This window comes from Cyclospora cayetanensis, unplaced genomic scaffold (assembly GCF_002999335.1).
Source record: "Cyclospora cayetanensis isolate NF1_C8 unplaced genomic scaffold, CcayRef3 CcayRef3_contig_120, whole genome shotgun sequence".
NCBI classification, from domain to species: domain Eukaryota; phylum Apicomplexa; class Conoidasida; order Eucoccidiorida; family Eimeriidae; genus Cyclospora; species Cyclospora cayetanensis.
This window is the reverse complement of record NW_020312060.1, coordinates 92,759-102,457: the sequence shown is the minus strand read 5'-3', so window position 1 is coordinate 102,457 and position 9,699 is coordinate 92,759. Positions and strand designations below refer to the sequence as shown.

Here is a 9,699-nt window from a genome sequence, read left to right as displayed (position 1 = left end):
CTCAAATCCTTGCTGCAGCAGAAGCTGCTGCTGCTGCAGCTGCTGCAACTCGTGCGCATACTCGCCGCGAATCAAAGACAGCTCGCCCTCCAAATCCACGAAAAAGAGACGCAAGAGCTCCACGCAGCCTGCGTAATCGTGAGATCTCAAGAGCGCTGCCGCCGACTTGATACGCCGCTTCAAGAGCTTATAATCTATGAAATGCAGTCTCTGACAGGCACCTGCCTCCTTGCGAATGTTCTTGCCGAACTTCATCCTGGCATCTGCCTGCCTGCCTGCCTGCTGCTGCTGCTGCTAGGAGATGTCGCTGCTGCCCCAGTGCATGCTGCTGCTGGTGCCTCCTTCTCCTGCTGCTGCAGCCGTTCGCTCCACGCTGACTGCGCACTAGTGGATTCGCATTCCACGCAGCCTGCGGTGAGGAGCTCCTGCCATGCAAATGCAACTCTGACTCTATGTTCTACACGCAGCTTCTGAAGCGCAGTCTCCTCGACGACAGGCGTTGACTGCGCCCAGATGATGGGAGGAGGTCAGACAGCATGCGGCTCAGCAGCGCCAGTGCTGCAGCAGAGCGATGCCAGTTTTTGGCTGCCGCTACTGGGGGCTTTCTTGCCTTAGTGTGTCTGCCCTCTGCGAGCCTCTATCTGCAGGTCTCATAGAGATTCAAACTCCAGATCTATTGCTGCAGGAGCGGCTGCGTGTCATGCAAACCCTGTAGCCGGCACATGCACGCCCTAGCGGGCTTATCTGAAATGCTGCCACAGTGCCGCAATGCCGCCGCAAGCGAGGCTGTTTCAACGCTTTCACCAACAGTGCCAGTATTGGGAAGGCTGCACAAATTCCGCTCGGCTGCTGCGGGGAGGGTGTCGATTACAACAGTGGTCATCGACGCTTCCCGCGTTGCTGTGGCATCTCAGCAGTGTATACAGCAGAACCGGCGCCACTACACGACGACATAAACACACGGAGCTTCCTGAAATTGTCGTTCACAAAGACAAACAAAAGGCTTTTCCTCCTCCCAGCACCCGCACAAGCAGCAGCAACGGAAGCGGCGTCATGGAGTCCGCATTGCGCCTACCCACTGTACAGACGCCTCTCATGACACGACGACGGTCTGCTTCCTTTCCCGAGCTGAACATAGGGAATATCGGCGTTTCAACTGTTTAAACTCTTTGAAAACAGCACTGTAATATATTTTTTGGGTCCTGGTGCTGCCGCTGCCCTTGCCATTGCATTGCTTTTCACCTGCCCTGCTTATAGGATACGTCTGCGCTCGCTAGCAGCCGCCTAGCAAGGCACGCGGTGTCGGGACCGCGCTGCAACGAAGCCAGTTTCCACAGGAACGCAGAAGCTGTTCAAATTGCATTGTTCCTACGGCGACAATCGAGCTTCTGCAGCAACGGCCATGGGAAAATGATCCTGGGAGTCACTGGCATGGGGTAGACCTGAACGGGCAGATGCACAAGCCCTGGTGGCTATCCACTTCGCCGCTAGATCTTCTCTCCCAAGAGTTGCTTTAATAGGTGTGAAGAAGGCAGCAAGAGCGGCTCAGTGCTGCCTGCTGAGCTTGCATGTGCGCGTTTGAGTTTGCGGAAGGAGGAAGCCTATATACACATATATACCTTTGAGCAAGGGGCTGACAGTCTCTTTTCCCCTCCGAAACGAGGTTTCAGCAGGCGCATTCGTTTTCAGCAGGCGCATTCGTTTTCAGCAGGCGCATTCGTTTTCAGCAGGCGTATTCGTTTTCAGCAGCCTCCATACGTCGGGTAGTGGAAGGCGCACTCCACACAGCTCCCGCTGTCGGGGAATCCACGCCATCGCCTTCCCTCTAAGATGACAGACTCTCGGAGCAAGGCCAGTGCAGCGCAACCTGTCTCCTCCTCGCAGCTCGAGCAGCAGCAGCAGCAGCAGCAGGAGCAGCAGGAGCAGCGACAGTTGGAAGATGCTGAGCAACTCACAGCCAGGCGAGGAGGAGCTGCAGACAGTCTTTTCCCGCGCGAAGGGGAAACAAAGAGGCCACAGGGAAGTCTCCTCGTTTCTTGTTGTAACTCCGCGGAGCTTCCCCAGCCTCCCGCTGTTGAGTTGAAGACGGAGTCGTCTGACACGAATCTATCGGCAAAAAAGGATCACGTGGAAGTGCAGATACAGCCGACTGCAGGACGTGTTCCTTCGGCAAGGCTGCATGCAAATGAGGCGCTTGCACGGCGCCGTCGGCTTATTCAGCAGGCTCGCATCGCCTCAATCTTGTGTGTGTGGCTTTCTCTCGCTGTAGGAGCAATGTCGGTGTTTCTAGGCTGCTCCTGTGCCCCTCCTTCGCTTTCGCTCATTGCGCTAGGAGCAGGAATGCTGATCGATGCTGTTTCTTCGTTGGCTGTTCTTTGGCGATTTGAGAAGGACCCTGCCACAGCGCCTCTGTCACGGCAGTTCTCGCTTCGCGTGAAGAGGGCACTTGTCGAGAAGCGCAGCAAGCAGCAGCAGCAGCGAGAGAAGCAGCAGCAGCGAAAGAAGCAGCAGCAGCAGGAGAAGCAGCAGCAGCAGGGGGATGGTGGGGAGGCGAAGGCACCAGGAGGGGATGGCTTGCCGACCGCTATAGAGCTGAAGGAGATCAGGAGGCATTCTTTTTCGGGGGAAGTTGCGGAAGCTGTTGTTGCGTCTGCAGACGAGGAAGACTCCGCGTCTACTGCAGCTGCGAGTATTTCTGCTGCAGAGAACACGCTGGAGAGTTCAAGGCACCCTCTTGAGGCGGCAGATGCTGCGTCCACCTCGGAAAGAGACAGTGTAGCTACAGCTCGAGTAGCTGCTGAGGGCAGCAGCAGCAGGAGCCTCCCCCCGAGTCACTTCTCGACAGACAACGCCTTTATCGCCTCCGAGAGCGCAGATGCTCGCGAGGAGAAGGCGACCTGGTGCGTTGGCGTCTTGCTGCTCATGATGGGTATATGGATTCTGCTGCATTCTTCTTTTTCTCTGTATTTGCATGCGCTGGCAGTAGCGGCTGCGGATACCCCTGCTGCAGCAGCAGCGCTCCGGGTGTCTGCGCGAGACGTGGCTGTCAAGACGCTTATCGTGACATGCCCCTGCGTATTGGTTTTTGGAGCTCTGACTGCCTTCAAGCTCTTCCTCTCTCTCCAGCTGAAGAGCAGCGCTCTCTTCAGAGACGCCGTTTGCTCCTTCTTTGGAGCTTTTCTCTCGCTCATCGCGCTTGTTGCCTCCACCTCCTGTCTCGTCTTCCTGCAAAGACCGCTCGAGGGGAACCCCAAGAGTCTGTTGCCTCACAACTACGATGCCATTGTCGGCGTTGCCGTGTCTACTCTCATTACGCTGGAAGGTATCCGCATGCTCTGCTTTCCTAGAACGAGTGCCGCATGCGCTGAGACGGGAGGAGGGCAGCCGGAGGCAACCACTTCCGTCTGCAGCAGCAGGCAGCAGCAGCCTGCTGCTGCAGACGCCGTTGTTGCTGCAAAGGCAGCTCGTAGCTGAAGCCTTCGGGAAAAGAGGGAACAGTTCATGGATTCAATAGGGAGGGAAAGGGGAGAAGAGGAGAAGAGGAGAGTAAACAGCGGTTTATTGCTGCTGCGTTGTTTTACCCCCGCCGTCTACAGGAGGGCTCCTGTAGACAGCGGCACTGGGCTTGCGTCGCACGCTGTTTCGTTCGTTGCCTTCATATTTAAATTTAAATATATATATATATATGTATATATGTGTATATATGTGTATCTGCCTAATCATCTGCTGTGTCTGCTATCTGCTACTCACTGCGAGGGCCTCTTTTTGAAGGGAGAGCTAGCTGCCTTGTGGCAACACAGCAAGGCTTTTTGGAAGAACGGGGACGAAGGCATAGGCTTCGTAAGGGGAGAGTTTCAAATATCGCGTCGAGCAGCAGCAGCAGCACACGAGAGTAACAAGAGGCCGTTGCCAGTGGCTGCTGCTGCGAGGCGTACCCCTCAGATTTGCCTGAGGCTGTGCAGACATTCTCGCTGGTGCTTTCTCTGCTTTTGTGTGACGTGGGGTGGGGGAGGGCTTGATAGAGATAGGCTTTTCGAGGTGGAAAATACGTACTCTGCCACTCCCGAACGAGGCTTTTTGGTGTCTCTCACCGTGCGCCCCTTAGTGAGCTACAGCACAAGAAAGCCGAAAGAACGCACCGCAGAGATAACGGCAAGAGAAGCAGAGAAAGACTCAGGCAATCGCTGAGGGAGAGTAATTGGCTCAAAGAGCACACGGGCACTGGGGGAGGTATAGGAGTCCTCTCAGAAGGCTCTCTGCATGCAGAAAGCTTTGCGGAGATCCTATTTCTCACGTACAAAGGTCGTCTAAGAGGGAGAGACAGAGAAAGAGACAGACAGACAGGGAGACGAAAAGCTCCTGGAATGGAAAAAAGGGCCTGAGCCACGAATGGAGGGATGCCAAGGAAGTGAATTCTGCGAGGGTAGTGCTTTGTGTTGGCGGTTAGTACATTATGCAGTGCGCTTTTTGCGCGAGTCTCTCTCATCAGAAGATGAGCGAACACACACCCCGAGGTTGGTGCGAGGGTAGTGCTTTGTGTTGGCGGTTAGTACATTATGCAGTGCGCTTTTTGCGCGAGTCTCTCTCATCAGAAGAGGAGCGAACACACACCCCGAGGTTGGGGCGAGGGTAGTGCTTTGTGTTGGCGGTTAGTACATTATGCAGTGCGCTTTTTGCGCGAGTCTCTCTCATCAGAAGAGGAGCGAACACACACCCCGAGGTTGGGGCTCGTTTTGTTGCTGCGAAGTCGAAGAGAATTCCCCAAAGTTCGTTTTGTCTTGCCTGTATTTCCTGTCAGAAGACACACGTTGGCGCATGCGCATGCCGAGGGTCAGGGGAGGTGACAAGAGGACCGGCAAGCAACGCGAGTCTCTGCGCTCGACGTGCCGTGCCTTAGCGCTGCGATGGCTATAAGGAAGCCTCAAACTATCGCTGTCGCGCAAGCCCTCTTCGAGCCGCGCAGTGAAACAAACGGCCTCAAGGAAAGCGGTCAGGGTGCCAGCAGGACGAAGACACGGCATGTGAAGATCGCTCGCATGGATAGCCGGCTACGAGAGTGTGAGCTTATTTTTTCTGAATCGCCATGCCTTTATGGCGGGGAAGTTCAATGTTTCTTGGCCCCTGGAGTCCATCTCGTGAAAGCACCTGCTCCAGTATCTGGCAGGCGTGTGGCTGCTGTCTTTCTGGTTCGCTCAAATCGGAGGGGCCTCTTTTCGAGGGGAAAGAGACTCGGAGTCTCTCTTCTGGCTCTTGGATTTGCCTTTCTTTTGCAGTCACGGCCAGAAGAATACTTCGGCGAAGAACCTCGAAGGACCACCCGAGAGGACGTCACGTGTCTATATTGCCTCCTCCGCGCAGTTGCGCCGGAAGGCATGGACCTTTTTCTATCTTTTGCGGGGGTCTTCTCGCCAGCGCTATTGTGATTCGAGTTTATTTTTCGAATGTCAGAAAGAAACAAACACAATTCGTCGGAAGTGCTCCTCGCAAGAGGCGCTTCCCCTCGTAGCAGGCAGGAAGGCGCTGCCGCTGCCGGGCTGGCGACGGTCGGCAGCGCTGTGCACTACCAGCAGCTACTGCTGTTACAATGTTCTTGTTGACGCAGCGTGTTTTCTTTTCGCTTTATTTGTAAATTGCAAATATCTTGGCTTTTTTTGCTCATCGAAGGGGCTCGCCAGCTCCCTGAGAAGCCCTCTAACAGGCGTGTGGCAGCCTGGGACCGTTGCCTTCCGCGGGTGAGTGGTCTCTCTCTCTCTCTCGTTTGGGGTGTACCCACACTTGGAGTCTTTTGGCCCCCTTTTGGCTCGAATTTCCCGATTCAGGGAGAGTCTCGCAGGCGCTTTTGCCGCCCTGTGGGCGGCAACAGCGGAGGAGGTGCTCTCGAGAGGCGCAGTGTACAGCCTCTACCAGCGTTTCTTTGCCCATTGTGTGTATATGGGGTCTCCAAGCGGCTACCAAGACGGCGGCAGTGGCGACTGCTCTCAGTTCTCTTGTTGTTTGGCTCTTTTTGACGTCGGCACAGCGGCTTCCTGACGGTCCCCTCCCTCTTCGGGGTGTCCAGTTGTGTGGCTGTCTGTCTGTCTGTCTGTCCTTCTTGGAAAGGCGTCTTTCGCACTCCGCCATTGACGGCGTTCTGGCAGGAGGCTTTCTGTAGCCTTGCTCTTTAGAGCCTTGACTCCTTGTCTAGACACCCTCTTGTATCAGCTCCCCGGAACCCGTCGTCCGTCTGCCTTCCTGCCTTGTGTGTTGCGTTGCACCGTGTGGCATTGCACTGAGTTGCGCTGCACTGCGTTGCACTGCATTGCGTCGATGGGCTTTCTGGAAATGGGGGGGGGCTCCCTCCGGGGGGGGCCCCCCTCTGGCAAGCCTGCAGAGTCTCCTGCGCTCCCCCTGCGTGGAGGGAGTCTCCCCGAGTCTCCCGAGAGCTCCTGCGCCTGGATTCAAGACTTCGTGAAAGGGGTGGGATGGAGTGAGGAGCAAGGGCGTCGCGCGGAAATGGAAGACGGCATGTTGGTGGTTCGAGGCTTCGGAGGGCAGCGAGGAGCCTGGCTCTTTGGGGTGTACGATGGTCATGGAGGCAGGCAGACGGTGGAGTTTTTGTTGCAGCACTTGCACGCGAACATCCGCAGCGAAGTGTTGAGCAGAGCTGCGAGGCGCAGGGAGGAGCTCATTCGGAGGGAGGGGCGGGAGTGGGTGAGCCTCGTCAAGAGTGCTGTGGATCAGTCCACCAGGGGGGGAGTGGGGGTGGAGGGGGAGGAGGGGGGGGGGTTGCTCCCCCTTCCCGCTCCTCTTGCTCTTTGCTCGCAGGCTGAAGTCGAGGCGGCGCTTGTTGCGGCTTTCAAGGCTACAGACGAGCAGCTGCTGAGAGCGGGCGTTCGAGAAAGCGGCAGCACGGCCTGTGTGTGTCTCCTTCATCCGAGAGTGTCTCTCTCCCCCTGCGCCTTCCCGAGGAGGCTTTTTCCGGAAGACGGGAGCGCGCGGAGCTGCTCGCCGCATTCCGCGGAGAGTGCAGCAGCGGCGGCTGACAGCAGCGCGCTCGAAAGCAGCCGCAGCGAGAGGAACGGCTGCCGCGGAGCGAACTCCCCGAGCGCTTCTTCTTCTCAAGAAGTCTGCATGGATCTTCACGCTGCGCACTTGGGGGATACGCGAGTTTTGCTGGTGTACACGAACGGATCTTGTCGCCGACTGACTGACGCCTCCGACCACAAGGCTTCCGCTCCAAGAGAAGCGGAGCGCGTGGAGGCGCTCGGCGGCTTCGTGATCGGGGAGCGCGTTAACGGCATGTTGGCGATCGGGAGGGCGTTTGGAGACTGGAGCCTCAAATTGGGCCCAATGGCTTCGCCTGCGCTCCTCGGCAAAGGCCGTCAGCTCATTGTCTCCAACGTTCCCGACGTTCAGACGGAGAGCTTCGTGTCTGTTGCGCGTGGGGAGGAGGAGGAAGAGGAGCGGGAGCAAACGCTCCGGCTTCACCCGCAGCAGAAGCCGTCGAAACACACGCGGCTCGTGTCTGCGGCGGAAGAGACTGCGGCAGACTCCGGAGCGGCGAGGCGAGCCAGCAGGAAGGTCGTTTCGGCGAGGCAGCAGCACCTGGAGCCTGCCTTGCTCATCTTGGGGTGTGACGGCTTGTTCGATGTCATTGACGACGCTGCAGCTGCGTCTTTCGCGCTCGGGGTTGTCAAGGCTGTAGCTGCAGAAAATGCTGCCGCCTCGGCAAGCGAAGCAGCGGAAGCCGCTGCGAGAGCTCTCATGCACGAGGCTGTCGGCCTTAGGATGAGCAGCGACAATGTCTCCATTGTCGTCTGTGTCTTGCAGTCCATGGAGGAGCTTGCTGCTGCTGCTGCTGCTGCGAAACGCGAGCTGTCTGTACAGCTGGCCCCTCCCGCTCAGCAGGCGCTTCCTCCCCCCCCAGCAGGACGGGCGGCAGCCTCGACGGTCGCTAGAGGCTGCGAAACTGCTCCCGGAGCTTCGTGGCAGCAGCGAGTAGGCTCCCCAAACGTTCGACAGTGCGCTGCGGAAGGACTGACATGTGCTTTTCCTGGAGGGAGCCTCGCGCAGGCAGCAGAAACGATTCTCCCCCCAGCAACTGACGCAGCCTCGGGAGAGAGCCTGCAGGAAAGGGGGAAGGGGGGGACCCCCTGTAAACTTCCAAGCAGCTCCGGAGGCACCCAAGGGGGGTTCCCTGCAGGAGAAAAGTCGAGCAGTATCAGCAGCATCAGCAGCAGCGTCAGCAGCAGCAGCAGCAGCAGCAGGCCGAGTGAGGAAGACGTCATCAACGTGGGCAGTCCTAGCAGCAGCAGCTGCAGCAGCAGCCGCAGCAAAGGCAGTGCAGCGCCAACTCCTCTTGCCGCAGGAGGGGGCAGCCTCTCCACGCTTACAACAGACGCAGAACCTCAAAGCCTCAGCTCTCCTGGAGACTTCTTCCCGTGCAAAAGTGATCGTTTACCGCTTGCAGGAGCTCCCCTCGCCGCCACATCAACGGCTGCTACCAGCAAGGAGCACCAAGAGCAGCTGCTGCTCATGCTGCAGAAGCAACAACCGATCTACCAACCGCCCACGTCCATAGACGAACAGCAGCTCCTGCAGTCTCTGCAGGCTCACCAGCAGCAGCGGCTACAGCAGCAGCACCAAACCCCCGCACAGGAGCCGCAGTCGCGACGCGCTGCAGCAGCAACGACAGCAGCAGCTCCCGCAACAGCAGCAGCAGCAGCAGCAGCAGCAACAGCAGCAGCAACAACCCGCGTTGGTCTTGTTTTGCCACCTTCATGGCCCCAAGGGAGGCCTCTAACACCCCTCGGCACACGCCAGCCTTACGAGAGGCCATCATGCTATGGCGCTGCTGCCTCCTGGATCGCCTCTGTGCAGCAGCAGCAGCTGCTGCAAAAGCAGCAGCAGCTCCAGATGCAGGGGGCAGGCGTCAGTCCTCTCTGGGGGCCAAGGAAGACGCCTGAGGACGGCTCTCCTTCGCTTTTCTCTAGCCGACATGCGCGTGATCCCGTGCATGGCACTGTGTCGGAGAGATTCGCAGTAGGCGGAAGCGACAGACTCAGTGGCGCGAAACAGTACGGGGCTTCCCACTAGCGCTTGCTGCAGCTGCGTGGGCGCTTCTGCCACGCGCATGCAGCTGTTTCGGTTGCTTGGTGATGAACATAACACGACCCTGCCCATCTCGCAGCCCCATCCTCCTCGAAAAAATCCATGCATACGCACACTGTATGCCCCTACTGCTGCTCGCTCACTGCCTCAGTCCTTTCTGCTGCCGATTCCTCGAAAACGAGTGACCTCTACAGGGCAGGTTACCAAGACTCGGGGAGAGGCTTGCTCGCTCCCTGGAGAGCGGAGATCGTAGTTAGCTGTGCTGCGAGGATGGATGTCGCTGTCCTCGAAGAACTGTGCTCCGAGACATATCCTCTGCGGTAGTGAGGAGGATCGTTACACAACTCAAAGTTGAACTAGAGGAAAACGAAACGCCTTTATGAGGCTCGACCGCATGCGCATTCTCTAGACGCTTTTCGGGGTTGCGCAAAACAACTTTGGCGTTTACCGGGTTATTCAACACGTGTTATAAACAAGCAGCATTGGCTGTAGTAGTACGTGGCCTCCGGTGTATGTACACTCCAGGGTCTCGCCGGTGGTTCTGCACCTGACCACAATTCCCCCTGTCCGAAGTGCGGGCCCTACTCTCGCTTCCTTCAGCCCCAAAGA

General features: G+C 57.7%; 2 protein-coding genes across 2 annotated transcripts; both read left to right on the top strand.

Annotated features, from left to right (window-relative positions):
* Positions 1-1,830: 1,830 nt before the first annotated feature.
* Positions 1,831-4,897, top strand: LOC113147073. The gene is made up of 8 exons (XM_026336323.1): positions 1,831-1,883; positions 2,025-2,461; positions 2,639-2,908; positions 3,092-3,412; positions 3,836-4,177; positions 4,281-4,423; positions 4,490-4,545; positions 4,696-4,897. Exons 1-8 carry the CDS (start codon positions 1,831-1,833, stop codon positions 4,895-4,897), a joined length of 1,824 nt encoding a protein of 607 aa, XP_026192108.1.
* A 1,409-nt stretch (positions 4,898-6,306) lies between these two features.
* On the top strand, positions 6,307-9,075 carry LOC34624315. The gene is made up of 3 exons (XM_026336322.1): positions 6,307-7,839; positions 8,676-8,827; positions 8,973-9,075. Exons 1-3 carry the CDS (start codon positions 6,307-6,309, stop codon positions 9,073-9,075), a joined length of 1,788 nt encoding a protein of 595 aa, XP_026192107.1.
* Positions 9,076-9,699: the final 624 nt, after the last annotated feature.

What these genes read in the sequence shown, in the direction of transcription:
- LOC113147073 (XM_026336323.1), top strand. Translation starts at nt 1,831, where the DNA reads ATGACAGACTCTCGGAGCAAGGCCAGTGCAGCGCAACCTGTCTCCTCC. An exon ending in CAACCTGTCTCCTCCTCGCA is followed by an intron (nt 1,884 to 2,024) that starts GCTCGAGCAGCA and finishes GCCACAGGGAAG; the next exon opens with TCTCCTCGTTTCTTGTTGTA. An exon ending in GGTAGTGCTTTGTGTTGGCG is followed by an intron (nt 4,546 to 4,695) that starts GTTAGTACATTA and finishes CTCTCTCATCAG; the next exon opens with AAGAGGAGCGAACACACACC.
- LOC34624315 (XM_026336322.1), top strand. Translation starts at nt 6,307, where the DNA reads ATGGGCTTTCTGGAAATGGGGGGGGGCTCCCTCCGGGGGGGGCCCCCC. An exon ending in AGCTTGCTGCTGCTGCTGCT is followed by an intron (nt 7,840 to 8,675) that starts GCTGCGAAACGC and finishes AGCAACGACAGC; the next exon opens with AGCAGCTCCCGCAACAGCAG. An exon ending in CGAGAGGCCATCATGCTATG is followed by an intron (nt 8,828 to 8,972) that starts GCGCTGCTGCCT and finishes GCTTTTCTCTAG; the next exon opens with CCGACATGCGCGTGATCCCG.